The sequence below is a fragment of the Bemisia tabaci genome, chromosome 1 (genome assembly GCF_918797505.1).
Source record: "Bemisia tabaci chromosome 1, PGI_BMITA_v3".
Taxonomy (NCBI): domain Eukaryota; kingdom Metazoa; phylum Arthropoda; class Insecta; order Hemiptera; family Aleyrodidae; genus Bemisia; species Bemisia tabaci.
In genome coordinates this window covers 44,776,765-44,797,053 of record NC_092793.1, presented here as the reverse complement: position 1 = coordinate 44,797,053, position 20,289 = coordinate 44,776,765, and the positions used below count along the sequence as shown (strand labels likewise).

Sequence of the window (20,289 nt, the reverse complement as noted above, 5' to 3'; positions counted from 1 at the left end):
TCTTTAACATATTAAAGAGTCATCTGTGAGTTAAACCAACTTAAGAAAAATCTTACTATCAAGTAGAAATACAAAAAAATTGCACATCAATTAGCAAAGCAAGAGAGTAATTGAGATCTCACACTTTACGAAGAATAGGACCATTTTTCAACTCCGATACTCAAAATTCAACAGTTCCTAGACTTACGGCTTGTATTTTTGCTGGTTATCTTATTACCTTGCATTAGACAGGTGCAATGATGGCTCTCTTAAGCTCAAAGACATAAAGACGGAGCGCTAAAAGCAAAAAATGAAGCTTCTTTTCAATCACCTCTACTATTGGCTGTAGGATTGGCGGTGAAATCGGGACAAGTTTGAAATTCAAATGTAGGGCGGGAACTAAATAAAAATGCGGAAACAAAGTTTTTTAGGTTGATTTTTGCCCAAATTCACTTACTTACTCATATTTGTACAACAAGGTGGAGAAATGGTGCTGGGTCCACACCATTTCGCGGGGAAACAAAGCCAAGAATTACCAAAAATTAAATTAGAGTCAAAAATAAATTTTTAAAACTCTAATGCGTACCAGTATGAAACTGAGGGGGGAGAGTGTTCAGCTCAGGCAGTTTGCAATGGAATATTAAGTTGGAGTCACGCCGAGAGATCTTTACCGGTTTGGGCCTTATTAGACCTCATCAGAAGATCACACTCAGCAGTGAACCCAACTTAACATGCCGCAAAATCCAAGACGGCATTAAAACGCCGTCATGGATATGACCCGTTTGTTACATACAGTTTCGGGCCATTTTTAGTGTTTAATTTTTTTTTATTTGTATAACTTTAGGTTAGTTTTGGTCCGTCGTCGACCGATTAATTTCATTTGGGAGTAACGGTCATCTACGAATGTAATGGTCTGTTTGAACCGGCATGGCAGAACCACCATGAGCAGAAAAAAACTTACTTTATCTGAGATTACTGCCTATTATCGAGCAAAAGTAGGTGTATTATAATAGGACGCAGTCCCAACTCTCTTAATATATTCGTTTTAGGCATTTAAAATACGTTTCGAAGAAGAAATGTGGAAAAATCAAGAGGACAAGTTCAAATCAAATTTCCGTTTGCCGCCATGGATTCCCGCGCTCATTTACACACTCACACAAGCACCCAGCGCCAAACCAGGCTTCACTTTTTCCCCGTGCTTTTAGATACGAGCACTCCGTCTTTATGTCTTTGCTTAAGCTTTAAAAATGCAATTGTGCCTTTGTTCAAAAACTCCTCACACCCTCTATGTTGAAGTAGATCTATTTAACGGATATTTTTTCTTGTTTTATTGATAAGGAGAACATGCTTTAATTTTGAAACTGATTTTATTACAGAGTGTCGCGTTCCATCCAAATGGAAGTTATCTTGCCTCTGGATCTTGTGATAAATCCATTAGACTATGGTCTGTTGTTGATGGCAGTATGGTGAGAGTTTTTAGCAGTGGATCAGAAGTCCGAACTCTTGCATTCAGTCCAAATGGACAGCTCCTTGCCTCAGGAGGTAATTAGGAATGGCTCTCAAAAACTTCAGAATTCGTCCATCTCTTAAAATTTCGATATTTTTGTTGATATTAAAATCAACAAAAATCAACATCAACAAACGAAGTCGTTATTCGGCGGTACAGTACCGTCGAGTAAAACGTTATTCGGCGGTACGGCACCATCGAATAAGACAACATTTGGCGGTACAGTACCCTGACCAGAAAATCTTATAAGTATCGCTAAGGTGCCTTTACCGGATGACTTTTTAACCGCTAACCGGAAAACTCTCTACTGCTAAGGTGCCTTTACCGGATGAATTTTTAACCACTAACCAGAAAATTTCCTACTGCTAAGGTGCCAACAGTAGGTATACATGCTGCAAGTAACATCATAATGCCAGGTACTCCAGGTCGAATGTAAATGCTCTTAGGTAATTCAGTGCTTCGATGTTCCTGTAAACTCCAACTGTTCTTCCCATGCACTTCAAAAGTTCTGCAGATAAATGCACTTTAAAAAACTTATGAGTATTGCATTGCTATTACATGCAGTCAACAACTTGACGAAAACGAACTGATCAGGGAAGCCCGAAACTACGAAGCCGGTTTCTGACGCGAGTACTGGTGGCTCATCGATTTTTGCACGTTCAAGATTTCATTGTTTACATAATTTCTCCAGATCATACCAATAGATCACCGTAGATGCCGTTTGCGTGCTCATCTGGTGGAAGCATCTTAGCGGTAGGAAACTTTCGAGTCAGCGGTCATAAAGTTATCCCGTAAAGGTACCTTAGCAATACCTAGAGGATTTGCTGGTCAGGGTACTGTACCGCTGAATAACGTTTTAATTAACGGTACCGTACCACCGAATAACGTTTTATTTTTTTACTTGCATGTTCATTGTGGACTTCCAGGATGGAATGCACTGGAAGTACTTTTAACCGGACTAAATTTTCCAAGTAGAAACCACTATTTCTAGCTCATCTGTAAAAACACTTATCTACATAGGGAAACTAATGGGACTTAAGTTGTTTCTAAATTGAGACAGAAATTGCAGTTCTTAATTGCAGATGTAGTCCAATTCTAACATAGTCTGTGGTCTAATTTGTCATTCAGAGAGGAAACCAGTTTGCAAATGCAGTCCGAATTATTACGTTATACATTTATTTTTTTCAAAATCAGTGAACATTGTAATGCAATGTCTGAAGGTAGTAGCACTAAAATATTGGAGTTTGGATTGTAGCCGAGTGCTATAAATAATGCAAAAATGTTTTAAAAAACACTTACATTTTATTAACAATTTTATACCGAAGCTTTTCGAAGCGAACGCTTCATCGTCAGGGTCACAAAATCAATATCACAAAGGCCATAATTTAAATTTCAAAGAAGGTAACATATTTCATTGATGGTAACAATTGATAAGAAGCTTTAGATCAGATCACTCTTAATAATCAAAACAATGACTCATTCATTTGGAGTAAAAACGACGTTAGTTGATTGAAGGTACAAATAGACTCCATGCCAGATGTTGATCGACAATTGCTGGTGCAGGTGCTGTCATCCGATCCCGATTCCACCTCAAAATCGGCGTCTTCAGAATCTAATGCGGCCGCGATTATTTTGGCCGCAAGGGACATCACAATTGTAAACACCGTTATTTCCTGGAATGCGGCCGGACAATACCATCTACCCATTCTAAGTAGGAATTGGGCCGGATCCTCTTCGAGCAGCCATGATTACAAACAGCCAACCGTTTCATTTTCTCACTGCAAAATGAAATCTTCCCATTTCCACAAGAAGTTCACACTTTTTTTTAAAAAAAAAACATGTCCAAGTGAATTAATTATTGTAAATTCATACTTTCCTAGTTGTTTTGCAACTCCACCGGGAGCTTGTAATTATGAAAACTCGCTATATTCGAAACGCAATGGTGTCAATACTGACAGCTGCTGCCACTACTCACGCAGGAAAGACTTACCTATCCGGTTAGTAAATACGCAATGTAAAATCAACGATGCAATCGCTCCTTCACCATGGACTGTGGTTGTGTCGACAGTTAATGTTGTTTCTTCGACAGTAACTGATAAGTGAAATTCACACTTTTGTTTTTGCCATGTAAGCAAGTACTCGTTTTGCTAATGTGGCATTTTTTTTTTTCAGTTCATTTGGCAATAACAATGCCAAATCAGCAATAACAAACAATGTTAGCGTAGCAACAATTTTTCTCGGTATTTAAACATGGGGAATTTGTAATCTTAACAGCAGGGGTGGTTATCACAACAGTGAAATAAAATGGTTTTTTGACGACGAGAAAATTTGTTGAGATCACATGACCTTTTCTCTCCGTGCAGGTGAACATTTCAGGAGAGGAGTCGTTCCATTCAACCCTTTCGCAATAGCAATACCTAACATAGCCAGCGCTTCTGAGCGCAAATTGCAATCTGAGGCACAAGGTCAACCAAAGCGGATCTATGTCAACGTGAAGAAATCGTAAATGTAAACACGCTGGGTTGTTAACAAATGGTTGGGATCTCGTCTAAGCCCATGTGTTTTGGCGAATTGGTGTCGGCCATGTTGAATATTGTGTAGTATCCTAGTGCACAGGGGTTGGATAGAATGACACCTGGAACAAAATGTTTACCTGTACCGTGTTATCGTAGTATCATTTTCAAAGCAGGAAGCTCAAAAAACCGCAAAGGAGGGGTATCGTTAAGGGCTTTTTTTGGGCCCACCCCGAAATTCCCCCAACTCCGCGATTGTTTGGTCATTGAAGGTCTATATTTTACGGAATGCATCATGGTTTGGTCATTGGAGGTCTATTTCGGGGTCTACCACTGGCCTAAACATGGGTCTGCAGGCAAATTTTGGCGAAAAATGCGGGTTTTTCGGCATTCAACGCGATGTTTCATGACGATCCCTTCGGAGGAACAAAAAGTCCTTCAAGTATGTTTATTAGGGATGCAAGAGAGTCACTTTGGCCAATTTTCGTCGATGTTAAACTTTGCGCTCATAGTTAAAAAAAGCTTTATAGAATTTTCCTGTTTTTCATCATTATTTAAAGTGGCTTGAAATAGGCAACTCATCTTAAACCAGAATTTAACTTTTTTGGCAGAAAATGCACGTGGGTGGTCAAAACCTTCCTCTAAAAACTGTTTTGGATTCAACCCCCCCCCCCCCTCAAAAAGCCGGTGTTGCCATATTTTATTCCCTGAATTAACAGGAAACCTAGTATTTCAGAATTCGAAGGCTGTTACTCGTCGAGCTCATTCCGCAACTTCAAAAACCTTCAACTATTCATACGTAGTGGCTACAATACTGGGAATTTTATGCATGTTTATCTATTTAGGTATTTATATCCCGCTGTGGCGCAGCGTTGCCACATATTCGTGAAAATTGAGAAAAATTCACGTTTGATCAACGTATGATAAGTAAAAAGTAAACTTATCATAAAGGTCCGGAGCATGTAATGCTCCGGCCAATGTATTAAAAAATGTAAGAAAGGTGTACCCTTCATGCGGAGGCAGACAGGGAAGGGCGGGGGGCCGGGGGGGCACCCCGCCGCGAGAGGCCCATCAACAGGATGGAAGGGAATTGGCCCTTTGGCATTAGCTCTGTTGGCACTCTCTATAGTCTACTTCACTTACAACTGTTGGTGGACCCCAGCGGGGAGCCCCCCGGACCCCAGCCCTCCCCTACATTCAGAGTTGATTTAACATGAGAAGAAATTTATCCTGAATAAAACAGGATAGGTGAGTTGATTTGAGCTTAAAAACTATGAAAATATTTATTTATAAATAGAAATGTAAATGTAAAAATATAGCGTCAAGCGAACGAAGCCTCCAGATAGGTGGACTTGTAAACGGGCTGAGCCCATTTCAACTATGCGAAGCTTGAGGGTAAATCAAAGACATTTGTTCTTTTAAGTCTTCTATTTATAATTGATGTGTTTAATAGTTGTAATCCAGCACTATTTGAGTAGATATGCAAACGATCTTCATATCTTAGTTCTGTATCGTGAATGGTTTGTTTGACAGATGGCATTTCCAATTCACGACGTATGTCTACGTTTCTAATGAACGACGGGGCTCCAATACTAGTCCTCAGTACCTTAGACTGGAAACTTTCTATTTTCTGTATGTTGGAATTACTGGCACAACCCCAGATTTGGCATCCATAAAGCCAAATAGGGCGTAATATTTGATTATATAGTAGGAGTTTATTTTTAATGGATAATTTTGACTTTTTATTTAACAACCAGTGCATTTTTTTATATTTTATGTTAAGTTCTTTAACTTTAATATTTATATGGTCTTTAAAGGTTAACCTTGAATCGAGATAAATTCCTAATGAGCGTGCTACTGAAACTAGTGGGACTTGTTCCCCATTTAAAAAAACTGGTTTTGGGGTGATTTTTCTGTCTGTAAAGATAATATGATCAGATTTTTGAGCATTAAGGGTTGTGCCATCAATTTCCACCCAATTAGAAACGTTATTTAGAGAAATTTGTAACTTGTTGTTAGCTGAATGTAGGTCTTTGTCTATTTCTGCCAGTGAAGTATAGTCAGCGAAAGTGCCGATGAATCCTTCTAGGCTTAGGGATATCATAGGTAAAAATAGCACGTCATTGTGACACAAAAAATGGCGTCAATCGAATCACCTTAATTGTGAAAAAAACCAAAACTAGGCAACCCTGCATCTGGAATTCAGCAATTAATCAAAAATGGTACTACCACTTTTTCGTAATGTACAAGGAGTTATGGGGACAATGTTATATCAGCAGGTATTCTCGTTGTCCGGACAGCATTTAACAATGTAAAATCAACAGAGAGTTGTCGCTTGTTCAAATGATCTGCTGGCAATTTTAAAATGTCAAATTAACTGTGTCTTGTCACAATACCATTTGGTCAAATGGGCGGACAGCAATTTCAAACTGTAAAATCAACATTAGTCGTTGTCACATCATCAAAGTCGTCCTGTACCTTTAACATTGAAGAATTCGTTGCTGCAGCCCTTTGGTGCAATGTTTTATCAGTATGGATACATGTCGGACGGATTTTTTACACTGTGAACTTGTTGGCATAACAGTGGCCGCGGTCACCACAACATACCATTTCTTTCCGTGTGTGCTGTAGTATCATTTTTAAAGAGGGAAGCTCAAAAAAATGCAAATTTTTAATGCAGACTGTGTGCATTTCAAACTTTGCCAATGCACTCATCATGGTTTTTGAGACATTTACTGATGGAAACAACTCTTATTTTTGCTCTAGCAATAGTTTGCAACAGGCCCGTCATATTGGGTCTTTAATGTATCTTGTGAAAAAGTAAGAACATAAATGAGCCGTAGATATCGCTCTTAACATCCAGCAATCTATAAGAATGTGCCAGGAGATTAAGAAGGATTAAAGCTTGAGCAACCATGTAATTTATTCCTCTCTGTTTACTAGGCGATAGTAAACGTATTCAAATCTGGGATCTATCAACTGGTCTTGTGGTCTGTACTATCGAAGCTCATTTTGGTATTATATCATCCATAGCTTGGAATTTGGATGGAGAAATCCTTGCAGCAGGCTCACTTGATGGAAATGTCACTTTGTGGCATGTTCAACTCAAGTAAGTAGCAATGTTAAAAAACTTCAAGCTACCATTGCTGAACGTTATTTTGAAATTTTGGAACTTAATGGCCTTTGCAAACAAATGGACCCCTCATCAAAATCACACCATGAGAGTTCAGTAATATTTAATTATTGCATTTTTAAAAAGTAGAGTGCAGTTAATTCACAGGGATTTCCTGTATTTTTTGAACGATATTAAGCGACCAAAAACGAGTTCAAAATTGCATAATTTGAGCTTCCATTTAAACTTGCATTAACGAGAGGGGCAAGATGGCTTTCAAGAGTTCGGTCCAATCGCGGACTGCTGCCTGGCTCATACGATTCTTCTTTATGCGATACATGCTCCGTGTGGGCGTGCATTGATACATACAACACCATATTGGCTGAAACAGACTACTAGGAGCATGGATTGAGGGAAGATGGATCATGTGGGCGAGGCAGCAACCCGCTTCCGGACTGATCTTTTGGATACCATCTTGCTTTTCTCGCCATTGTACGTTCAGATGGAAGCTCAAATTACACAACTTTGAACTTTGAACACAACTTTGTCGTAGCTTACCATAATTAAAAAATCGGGAAAATTCTTGTGAACCGAGTGCACTCTCTATTTTTCAAAAATGCAAGAATTACAAATTATGTAACAAGCTCATCGAATTGTCACGTCCGAATGGGCCAGTTGCGTTGGTCACAGAATCGTGTTTTGATGCTTGATTCCTACAGATAAGCTTAAAATAATAAGATCCTTTCAAACTGCAACTATCTACGTTCAATATTTACCGCCTTTTGAAAAGTAGGGTTTTAGACGTCATCCACCGCTGTAGTGACAATCTTGGTTTCTTCCACCTTACTTTCATCTGAGTCTCACGGTGAGTAACCAGTGCAAATGTGTGTTTCCCTGATTGATGAATGCAAGGTGGAAGTAACCAAGGGTGTCACTACCGCGGTGGATGACGTCAAAAACCCGACTTTTCAAAGGACAATATTTCCGTTGATATTGAACGTAGAAGGTTGAGGTTTGGATGGATCTTATTATTTTAAGCTAATCTACAAGAATCAAGCATCAAAACACGATTCTGTGCAGAGTTTGGAATATTTTGCGATTGCAATCCGCGGCAAAATTTTGAAAATTTCCCATAAAATTGAAACTTAGGTTGGAGCTCTGATCATGACTTCATAATATAATAATTATAATGTATTTATTGTAAATTTGTCACAAAACAAAGAATACGAAGTCAAGGTAGAGCAGGTACAAAACAAATAATACCAAGTCCAGGTAGAGAGGAGTGGCGTGCGGTGGGTTTAGTGACAGGGCAAGCTCTAGCGTTCGCCATCCCGGGGGGGGGGGGGGGGGTGTAGTTAACGTAGTCTCTTTTCCCTCCTCAGGGAGCCTCCCTAGAAAATTCTTAAAGTTCTACTCTATTTTCTCTATTTTTCGGATGAAATCTGATGGAACATCTTGAAAACCTGTGGTTTTATTTCTTTCTCTGTTACTTATGATTTCGTTTACTCAACTTGTTTCGAATGTTATTGAGCATTGGAGGACGGCTCCATGCTCTTAACTCCTAATTTTGCCTTTTATCTGAGGTATTATAGTCTTAATTCTACGGCATTTAGAATTGTTTGAGTTACTTAAATTTCCCCCGAAAAAACAGCTTTCTACGTTTAATACATGATTGAGAATTGTCTAATTCATCACCAATTAGATCCAAGTGAGCGATATTTAATAGAATTTAAGGGCATTTGCTCCGGAGGAGCAATTACAACCGCGACGGAAAGAAGGAACGCGCATCGGAGGCAAAAGCAGCGCGCTGCGGTGACGGGCCAAGAGATGGCCAAGAGAAGCGAACTGCGATCGCGCAGCGAAGGGCTCGGACTCGGAACGTACCGCTGTCCCCGCCTGCCTTGATTCCGCCGCCGAGCAGTGGCTCTCCGCTCAGCTGATCGCAAGCGATTCTCCAGCGCATGAGTTGGCCCGTGTACAGGCCACGCAGCGCGCTGCGCCACCTCCATCCGCTCTGCCGCTTTCCTACTTTAGTGGCTCATTATGTATTTCTGTCTCTCTCTCTTTCTGTTTTTAATGAAATTTACTTTCTGAACACCTTTTATAAATTATATCTGCTAAAATGTAAAACATGCAATAGGAGTAATTTTCTTCTTTCTTTTGAAATCTTTGGGCAAGCAGTGCTTGCCTTGCTTATCCGGACCGCACGCCACTGGTAGAGAGAGGGGGGGGGAAGGTACAATGGTATATGGTAACAGATACTGGGCCCACTTAGGTTGAAAGTCTATTCGTTATCTTTTTAGGTACTATTCTATTGAGGAAAAAACATTTGATTTGCAGCACTCTGTCACCATTTTTTTAAACAACTTTGGATTCTGTGTTTTTTTTTATATTCTCCATGAGCTTGTTATAAATTATGGTACGGTTGCATTTCGGACCTTCTGTGTCAATTCCTTTGGTATTTTCGGTTCGTTTAATGTCATCTCCCTTCCTGCCCCTATATTCTTCAGTTTCTCTATTGAATGCAAAAATATGCTTATTTTGAACAATAGAAAGTACTGTCTCTCTAATATAAATGTTTTAAAAGGTCATTATTCCGTTGTTTTGAAAGATCAGCCTGCATGTCTAGGTGCTTTTTAGCCCAAAAATATTCTGTATTATCCTTTTCTGCATTTTAAAAATATTTGCAGTTCCTGTGGATTGTCCCCAGAATATTGCACCATATTTTATTTGAGAATATACATACAGGGTGTCCCAAAAGACTCTTCTACCCCCTCTCAAATTTTACCTAATTAATATTTTGAAACGAAACTTTGGGGATGTTCATCGATCAATGTTCGCTACTTTTGGGGCCCCCCAAAATTTTAGAGCTCCCCCCCCCCCCCCGTGGGGAGGGGCTGCGGACCCCAACTTTTTTTTTCAAATAGCAACCCCCCCTTTGTGACACATCAATCGAAAAAAGATAAAAAAAAGAAAATTTTTGGCGCAACCCGCTTTTAAAAATCTTAATTTTTGACAAAATGGCGGCCGGTCAAAGTTCAAAATAATGGAAATTTGACATCTCCGTTTTTTTGACGGATTGGGACGAAAACTGGTATCCGGAGGTTTTATTGGGATGAGGAAAACTATTCTGGTGGCATCAGTTTTCCGGACATCCTGTCCTTCTCAAAATGGCGGCGGTCAAAATGGCGACCTGAAGCGGTAAGGGAATATTTAGGCTGTTTATCGGTGGATTTGCATGGAACTTAGTACTAGGGGGTATTTCAGCATGAGAAAAACGAATCTTTCATTGGATTTTTGAAATTCTGAATAACTTCCAAATGGCGTCAAAAATGGTGGAAACTTGGAATTACAGACGTTTAGGGTTGGATTCGCATCAAACTCGGGGTTTTGTTGGTTTCTGATTCGACAAGAATGACTCTCTTGGTTTACATTTTTGAAATGTTGCACACTTTCAAAATGGCGGCCGAGTTTCATGCGAATCCATCCCTAAACGTCTGTAATTCCAAGTTTTCGCCATTTCTTGGCGCCATTTGGAAGTTATTCAGAATTTCAAAAATTCAATAAAAGATTCGTTTTTCTCATGCCAAAAACCCCTCTAGTACCAAGTTCCATGCAAATCCACCCATAAACAGCCTAAATATTCCCTTATCGCTTCAGGTCGCCATTTTGACCGCCGCCATTTTGAGAAGGACAGGATGTCCGGAAAACTGATGCCGCCAGAATAGTTTTCCTCATCCCAATAAAACCTCCGGATACCAGTTTTCGTCCCAATCCGTCAAATAAACGGAGATGTCAAATTTCCATTATTTTGAACTTTGACCGGCCGCCATTTTGTCAAAAATTAAGATTTTTAAAAGCGGTTTGCGCCAAAAATTTTCTCTTTTTATGTTCTTTCGATTGATGTGTCACAAAGGGGGGGTTGCTGTTTGAAAAAAAAAAGTTGGGGTCCGCAGCCCCTCCCCACGGGGGGGGGGGGCTCTAAAATTTTGGGGGGCCCCAAAAGTACATTGATCGATGAAAATCCCCAAAGTTTCGTTTCAAAATATTGATGAGGTAAAATTTTAGAGGGGGTGGAAGGGACTTTTGGGACACCCTGTGTAAAGGCATAGTATAGTTGGATCAGTTGTGTCCTTTTTAGTAGGTTTCTCAATCTATTTATTGCAAAGTTGTATGCTCCCATTTTTTTAGCACTGCATTTATGTGTTCTTTCCACTCCACATTTTCTTACAATTGATCTCCAAGTATTCTATGTGTTTCTACTCTGATTATTTCACCGTTGCATTGTCTACCTGCTAAGAGTATTGAGTGCGGCTTGCTTCCTTTGATGCCACCAAATAGCATGCAGACTGATTTTTCTTCCTTAAAAGCTTGAGACATTGCTGCTAAGAGCTCTTTTAAATTTGTTACATCTATTCCGACTAATTCCCAGTCTTCATCTGTCTTTAACTGTTTGTACACTATGGTTTTGTCAACAATAAGGGTCCAAAAATGTTTCCTTGAGGCACACCATTTTTACTAAGGAGTTTGGCAGATATATAAACTTTTCCATCTATTTTTATCTCTGCGTATTGGAACCATTGTTCTAGATATGATTCCAGCAATGCGCCTGCATTTCCTCTAATTCCGATTTTATGTAAGACTTTTAGTAAGAGGTTTCTGTCTACTAGGTCGAACGCTTTTGTGAGATCGCAGAATAAAGCCAGATTTGGGTTTTTTGAATCACCTTGTACTATGGATTCTCTAATTTCAAAAAAGGCTTCAGCTGTTGAGGTGTTTTTCCTGTACCCAAACTGTTTTAGAGAGAATACTTTGTTTTTACTGAAAAAATTATAGATCCTTTTATAAATTAATGCTTCGAAGATTTTAGAGATATTTCGTAACAGTGCGATTGGCCTATAATTGCTGTATTCTTTTGGGTCACCTTTTTTATACTAGTGGATAATTTTAGCTATTTTTAAACTGCGAGGATAATTCCCGCTCTTAATCATTAGATTGAAGATTCTAGCAATCATTGCACTTGTGTGTCCTATAGATTTGTTTATCATTTCAATTGGGAGTTAATGCTGTCCGATTGATTTCTTATTTTCTAGTTGTATTGCAGTCTTTTCAACTTCCTAATTATCTGTTGGTTGTAAGGCACAAGTGTTCTCTAACCTAGGTACCAGATCTAGGGGGTTTAAGTTACTTTGCGTTGGTCTCTATCTCATAGCGTCGTTGCAAATACGTTGTACTCATTCAAAATTTCTAGCAGTGCTTTTCCTCCCCGGTTCTCTAAAAAATTTCTCCTACTTTTCTCCTTATAGTTTGTATTTTATCTTACTTGATTCCATAACTCTTTCGGTAGGTTATTGTTCTCCATAATAGTTCTCGGAATGCACTCTGATTTTTTTCTTCCTAACAATTTTGCATACTTCTTTTCAAACCTCTTAAAACTATTCTCTGCCTCTTTTGAGTCATTTGCTGACTCCTTTATTAGGATCAGCCATTCTCTGGCTTTTTTTACCTCGGAATCTATCCAGTTTTTCTTTTTGTTCTTTATTCTCCTCCACGGGAATGATTGATCATATATGTTTTTGAAGGCTCGCATAAAATCATTGTACAGCTCATTTGGGTTTTTATAATAACTATCCTTGATTTTCTGTAATACTAAAAGATTTATTTGGTATTCTTGGAAGTTTTCCTCTTTGTAACTTCGTAACCTTCTCGTATTCTCTATTTTTTTAAGTTTCACATCTTGTAATTCTAGGACTAGTGCCTTATGGTCAGAGAGACCTGGTTCCACCACTTTCATTTTAGGTTCTTCTATGTTAGTTATATTATTATCTAGACATGTATTTGATTTTATTCTTATCACTTCTTTTACTATTTTTTCTATTATTACTAATGGCGCTACAGCCTGGGGTGGGCTTTGGCCTCCAAGACGACGCGTCTCCATCCTACTCTCTCCATGGTCATTTCCTTCCATCCTATCATTTTCATTACTCTAAGATCTTTCTCTACCTCATCTTGCCATCGTAGCCCTGGCCTTTCTCTCTTTCTCTTCAATAGAACTTTGGCTTTCATGATTCTCTTAGGCATTCTTTCCTCCTCCATTCTGCTAACAAGTCCTAGCCATTGAAATCTTTGCGATTTAATGAATCGAACTATATCTTCTTGTTCCAGTATCTTGTCGATTTTGCCGTTGTTTCTAATTCCCATTCTCCATTTTCTTTGATGGCTCCAAAAATCCTTCTTATGATTTTTCTCTCAAATCTTCGCAGTATACTCCTATCATTCTCTGTCATAGTCCACGTTTCTCTGCCATATGTAACGATTGGTCCAATAAGGGTCTTATATATTTGTAACTTGGTCTTCCGAGATATCAGTCTGTTTTTAATTAGCTTCAAATTGGCGTAATATGCTGCATTACTTGTTTGTATTCTATCTTTAATTGACGTAGTTGTTTTGGCTTCATCATCGATTAGGTTTCTTAGATACTTGAATTTTTTGACTCCTTCAAATTCTTTTCCATCAATTATTAAGTTTTGCGGTTTTCTTCTTGACTCTGAGGATGATAATACCATGTACTTGGTTTTAATTACATTTACCACTAGTCGTAGATCTCTTGCCCTTTTTTCCAATTCTTTATAGATCTCTATTAGTTTTTCTTTAGTTCTCACAATTAGGGCAATGTCATCCGCGTAGGCGCACGTTTGTCTAGATTTTGTGGATATTGTCCCTCTTAGGTCGACATGTTTAACTGCCATGTGCAGCTCTATTATTAATAATGTACTTGACGGTCCATCCCCTTGCTTCACGCCTTTGTTAAAGTCGAATACATTACTCACTTTATTTCCTATTTTAACCTTGGTTTTGGTGCTACTCGTGGTCATTGTTATTAGTTTGGTAAGCTTTTTTGGTACTTTCATTTCATCCAGGGCCTTTAATAGTGCCTTTCTATTGACACTGTCGAAAGTTTCCTTGAAGTCTACGAAGAGCATGTGTAAATCGATTCCATACTCATGACACTTTTCCATGGTCTGTCTGATCACAAATATTTGATCGGCTGTGCCTCTTCCTGGTCGAAAGCCGCATTGGTATTCACCTATCTCCTTTTCGACTACCTTCTTCAGTCTTTGATTTAAAATTGATGACATAATTTTATATGCCGTTCGTAAGAGTGTAATGCCTCTGTAATTTTTGCATTCTAATTTGTCTCCTTTTTTGAATATTGGACAATTTGTTCCGATATTCCATTTTGATGGCATTATTTCAGATTTCCATATTGCTTTTATTAATTCGTGTATTTCTTTGATTAACATTTGTCCTCCATTTTTAAGGAGCTCTGCTGTAATTCCATCTTCGTCTGGAGCTTTGTTATTTTTCATTTTTCTGATTCTTTCTGCAACTTCTTCTCTACTTGGTGCTTATGACAAATCATCCTCACTTATGTGGCCTTCTTTTTCCGTTGTTTCTTGATCGTTTTGAATCATCTTTTCCATTTCATTTAGCAGCTCCTCGAAATGTTCTGCTCATCTCTCCATTATGTCCTCTTCTCCCAGTGATTGACCATCTTTACTTCTGCACCCGCTTGTTCGCCTAATATACTTTTCGCATTCTATTTACGGCAGCATAGAATTTTCTACTCTCATTTTGTTTGCTTAGTTGTTCTATTTCTTCCATTTGTTGGATCATTGCTTCTTTTTTCTTTTTTCTTTTTCTAAGAAGCTTATTAGCTTCTTTTCTTGCTTTGTGATACTTCTTCTACTAGTATCTCTGTATTGTTTGATGCTACCAGTTGTAGGAATTCCTCACTCTGTCTGATTTTACACTCCATACAGTTAAAGTTTAAGTCTCCACATATTATCAACTTTTCTTCTCCACTCACTATTTCATCAATCATTTGTGCAATTAGGTGGGATACATTTTTTATGTTTATCTTCGTTTCGTTTGGATGTCTGTAAAATTTACAATTATTATTTTTAGGTTCACGCATTTAACTGCCGCAAATCCTACAAGTCCTTCTTTTGAAAATTTTTTTACACCTATGACTCTTAAATCAATGTTTTAATCGTCACTCAAAAAAATTGCAACTTCTCCGTAACAAACGCCGTTAATTGCTGGCTCCCTGCAGAACTCCGTTGATAGCATATATCCTGGCAAGGCTATACAATATTTTTCTCCTAGCCAGTGCTCGGTTAAGCATAGTATTTTTGGTTTTGTTCCATCTAAAAATTTTTCTAATTTTTCGATTTTTCTAGCTAAGGATCTTTCTAGCTTCCCGATTATAATAATCGAAAACAGAATACTGCGAAATCGGTTGTATTTCCGTTCAAGCACCAAATCGGCTTGGATCAGCTAAATGTTTCGCATAAAGTGCAACACAAATAACATAAAAATTGTAGAAAATTCAAATGTACGTCATAGGATGTAAAAATTGCAATAAAGATGACATTGAAATCAGCCAAAAAATAATATTGAAATATTTCAAACTCTATCTTCGATTGATTTGAGGCTTTTTTCTTGTGAACAAACGAATCTCTAATTAGTTGTAAGTTGCAACATTTCGAGAGAGAAAAATTGGACTTTATGATACATGAGTTTTCCGCAGTAAGACGTTGATTAATTGATTTTGAGAGGCCCACAAACAAACTGTTTAATTGTGGAATACATTTATCTGTATCTACAAAGGGGTACGTGCAAAACGGGCCATTTGGGGCTCGGGGTGGATACCATTGAGACATGCCCTATTCATTCACCGAACAATGCCCCATCTTTTTCCAAAGTTTTAAGCCCCCCAAAAATTTCGGGGAGACACGGCGGGGGGTCAAAGTTAAAAACTGGCAAAATTTTCGCAAATTTATGACTCGATAACCAAGACATTTTGGAAAACGTCGTTTAAACAAGCGTATTCAGCGTGACGAGAGCTTTCAGAAAATGTATAACATCATAGGGTTTTGTCAACTTCAGCTCGAGTTATCGCCTCCGAAGCGCCGTAACACTCAAAAAAGACCCCTTATTTTTTCACGTTCGGGCCGATTTGAAAAAAAGTCATTTTTTTATTTTGATGAAAAACTGATATGTTGTTCCTGACTCTCTGTAACTCCTCTAGCTCTTTACCGCATGCTGGGGAAATGTTTATATCGCGAGTTAAAAGAGCGGAAAGGAGCGAAGGTCGGGAGAATCGGCTATTTTAAACTGCGCGTGGCGACGGATCAGTAGACATGTGGCAACAATGCGAGGTCGGCAGAGGAGTGTGATTCGCCGAACTGAGTGGGAGGGGACGTTTTCCATCCAATCAACGCCGCGCGCACAGTTTTAAATAGCCGATTCTCCCGACCTTCGCTCCTTTCCGCTCTTTTAACTCGCGATATAAACATTTTCCCAGCATGCGGTAAAGAGCTAGAGGAGTTACAGAGAGTCAGGAACAACATATCAGTTTTTCATCAAAATAAAAAAATGACTTTTTTTCAAATCGGCCCGAACGTGAAAAAATAAGGGGTCTTTTTTGAGTGTTCCGGCGCTTCGGAGGCGATAACTCGAGCTGAAGTTGACAAAACCCTATGATGTTATACATTTTCTGAAAGCTTTTGTCACGCTGTATACGCTTGTTTAAACGGCGTTTTCCAAAATTTCTTGGTTTTCGAGTCATAAATTTGCGAAAATTTTGCCAGTTTTTAACTGTTCAAAAGTTATTCAAAATTCAAAATTTGGGGGCCCCCCTGCCTCCTCAGGGGGCTCAGATTTTTGGGGTCTATGTCTAAATCGAATGTCTATAGGGTAGAGATGAATCCCTGAAATTTTCATGCTTTCTTCCAGAAGTGCACGATTGTTATGCTTATCGGCCCCACTACAGGGTATGGAGCTACGTGTCAACCGTTATTACGCTTTACATCGAGGAGGTACATACGTTAAGCTTCCGTTTCGAACGAACAATGTTGTCAATGTAAATAACGGTGAATTAAACGATTGTTTCCTGTTCGCAATGTTGGGAAAGTTCGTCCCGAAGGATGAGAAGTATAAATATGATCCGGATAAATATTTAGATCTGTTCAATCATTACGATTTCTCGGACGTTCGATTCCCCACTAGTATAGATGACATTGTCAAATTCGAGAAAAGGAACAACGTATCGGTTTCGGTATTTGGGCTCCGTGAGAGTTTGGTGTCCAACAAGAAAAAGTATACAGTTTACCCTATTAAAGTTGCCGACCCGGAAAGAGAGGACCACACTGACCTGCTATGTCTCTCAATTCCCGTACCTTTAAGTTACCATTATTGCTGGATCAGGAACTTTGAACAACTTGTACGAAAACAGTTGACAAAACATGCAAATCGTATCTACATCTGCAAGAAATGCTTTACGTACAAGTACTCGATGGAGCAATTGAGTCAACATAAACTTCTTTGCTCTTTAGTTAGCAAAGACGCATTCCTAGCTTCATTTCCCGACGAGCGATACCTCAAATTCAAAAACCACCATAAGGTAATAAAACATAATTTCGTAATATATGCAGACTTTGAAGCCCACTCAGAACAAACCCATGGTGACTCGGAGCATCCAGCTTCTGCGTATAGGCGACACATCTCTAATTCTTACGCTTACCTCCTCGTCACGGAGGATCCCGAATTTAATATGACGGAACCGAAACCGTACCGTGGCGAGGAGGCACATATCAAATTTCTGGATGACATAATCACTCTGGTAGAAAGAATTAGTAGGAGTTACAATGACAAAGAGGGTAAAATAATAATGACACATGAAGACCGGGCCACATTTGAAGCGGAAAATAGGTGTGGACATTGCGAGGTGCATTTCTCTCAACCAGGTATCGTAAAGGAAAGGGATCATGACCATCAAAAGAGAGCGGGAGGGAAAACAGGGTCCAATTATCGAAAAGCCTTATGTTCTAATTGCAATCTTATTTTCCGACATGGAAAATGTGTTAGAGTCGTCCTGCACAATGGTAGTAGGTACGATTTCCACGAGGTAGTGCTGGCTCTGAACAAGTATCCTCATCGCGTCGAAATAATACCACACACGGAGGAAAATTACATCAGCATGACGGTCCATCTGGAAAACAGGTTTTCGATCAAGTTCATCGACTCGTTCCGTTTCCTCCCAGCGTCGTTGGATAAACTAGTTCAGACGATCCCACGCGAATCTTTCGTTCGCACGAGGAAGCTTACTTACACAGATAATGAGTTCGATATGGTTTGTCGGAAAGCTCCGTTCCCGTACGATTACGTTGACGATCCGGCCAAACTGAACAAGACGCGTCCACCACCGCGAGAGGCTTTCTTCAACACTCTGACTCAAACGCACATCTCCGAAGAAGAATACGAACGGTTTCTCCAAGTTTGGCAAACTTTCAATTTCCGTAATCTCGGCGAGTATTCAGATTTCTACTTGCGACTCGATGTGTGCCTCCTCAGCGATGTGTTCGAAGAGTTCCGACTCTTTGGGATGAAAAATTATGGTTTAGACTGTGCCAACTACTTAACGCTACCCGGTTTCGCTTTCGACGCCTTCTTAAAAATAACTAAAGCGATGATCCAACTCTTCAATGATATGGATATGGTATTCATGATTATGAGCTCGATCCGAGGTGGGATAACACAGGTGGTGAAACGGCACGCTCTCGCAAACAATCCTTTGATACCGGATCAGTTTGATCCTAAAATACCAGTGAACTATACACAATACTTAGATGTGACGGCACTGTACGCCCATACCATGAGAAAGCATCTACCCTACGATAACTACACTTGGGTCCCGGAAGGAGTAGAGTTGCTAACTCTGGCGAAAACTATTATCAACCATCCCGACGACGCTCCTTTCGGGTTCACACTCGATGTAAATATTGAATATCCAGAACACCTCCACGACCTACACAAGGACCTTCCGTTCTTGTGCAGGAACGAAATACCACCATCGGGAGCGGGGAAATCAACGAAACTATTGACGACTCTAGCTAATAAATACAACTATGTTATCCACTATGTAATGTTGAAAGAAGCGCTCGGTCAAGGATTAAAACTCCTGCGCGTCAACCGGGCCATCAAATTCCGCCAGGCTCCTTTCTTGGCACCCTTCATCGAGCTGAACGCCCGGTTGAGACGGGACGCTACGAATCCGTTCCACCAAACGCTCCTGAAACTATGCAGCAACGCTTGCTACGGAAAATTTATCGAGAACCCGTTGAAGCGAAAGAATATTAAATTGGGTACAAACAGCAGACAGACACTGAAAGCCATCTCACGGGTCGATTTCATAGATCGCACGATTTTCGACGAAGAGTTGGTAGCAATCCATTTACGGAGAACAGAGGTCGTCGTAGACAGGCCAATGATAGTTGGTTTTTCAATCTTAGATCTAAGTAAAGTGCGTATGTATCAATTTCACTATAATCACATGCTTAAGAAGTACAATCCCGACCAAATTCAACTTCTTCATATGGATACGGACTCGTTCTTTTACGAGTTGATTACACCGAACGTCTACGATGATATGATGTCAGACCTACACATGTACGACACCTTCAACTTCCCAGAAGGACACCAATGTCGCAGCGCGACGAACCGCAAAGTGATGGGTACTTTTAAAGACGAAACGGCGGGAAGACCCACTGCCGAGTTCGTCGCGCTGCGAGCGAAAATGTACGCCTATCGATTCAGCGACGGTGAAACGGAGAAAAGAGCAAAAGGGGTATCAACGGGAGCGTTGAGATCGCTAAACTTCGAAAACTTTCGGAGCGTATTGCAGGCTCCTGAATCGAGGATGAGCGCCCCGATGCGCAGGATCGGGGCGCGGAAACAAACTATACTCATTCGAAACTAGAAGAAGAACTCTCTCCGGAATAGACGATAAACGTTGTATTTTAGAAGACGGTGTTAACACTGTTCCTTGGGGTCATCGTGACATCAACGATCTTTGCATGGTGGATGAAAGTTGCGGAGCCGAGACCGAGTTGAGAAAAATCCTCGAGAAAAATTCTGAGTATCGTCGAAGAGCTTCGCGAAGCGGATTACATTCACTAAATGTAGGTTCCGCACAAAAATGAGTCACGCCGACCGGTTTGGAAGATCGAAAAGGACTTACGTTCGCAACACGAAGCAAGGTCTCAAAGGTGACGGTTTCTTAATGGATCCCGACGGGAATTATCTTGTATCCAACAAACGGATCCGACAACTGC

General features: G+C 39.7%; 1 protein-coding gene across 3 annotated transcripts in view; it reads left to right on the top strand.

Moving 5' to 3' along the window:
* The window catches only part of LOC109038010 (TAF5-like RNA polymerase II p300/CBP-associated factor-associated factor 65 kDa subunit 5L), a 66,296-nt gene that overhangs the window by 36,712 nt on the left and 9,295 nt on the right, over nucleotides 1-20,289 (top strand). For 2 of the 3 annotated variants that reach the window (XM_072301398.1, XM_072301400.1), the window contains exons 10-11: nucleotides 1,356-1,521; nucleotides 6,943-7,108. In XM_072301398.1, coding sequence (XP_072157499.1) covers nucleotides 1,356-1,521; nucleotides 6,943-7,108 — 332 coding nt within the window. The other variant, XM_072301403.1, reaches the window with a different exon arrangement.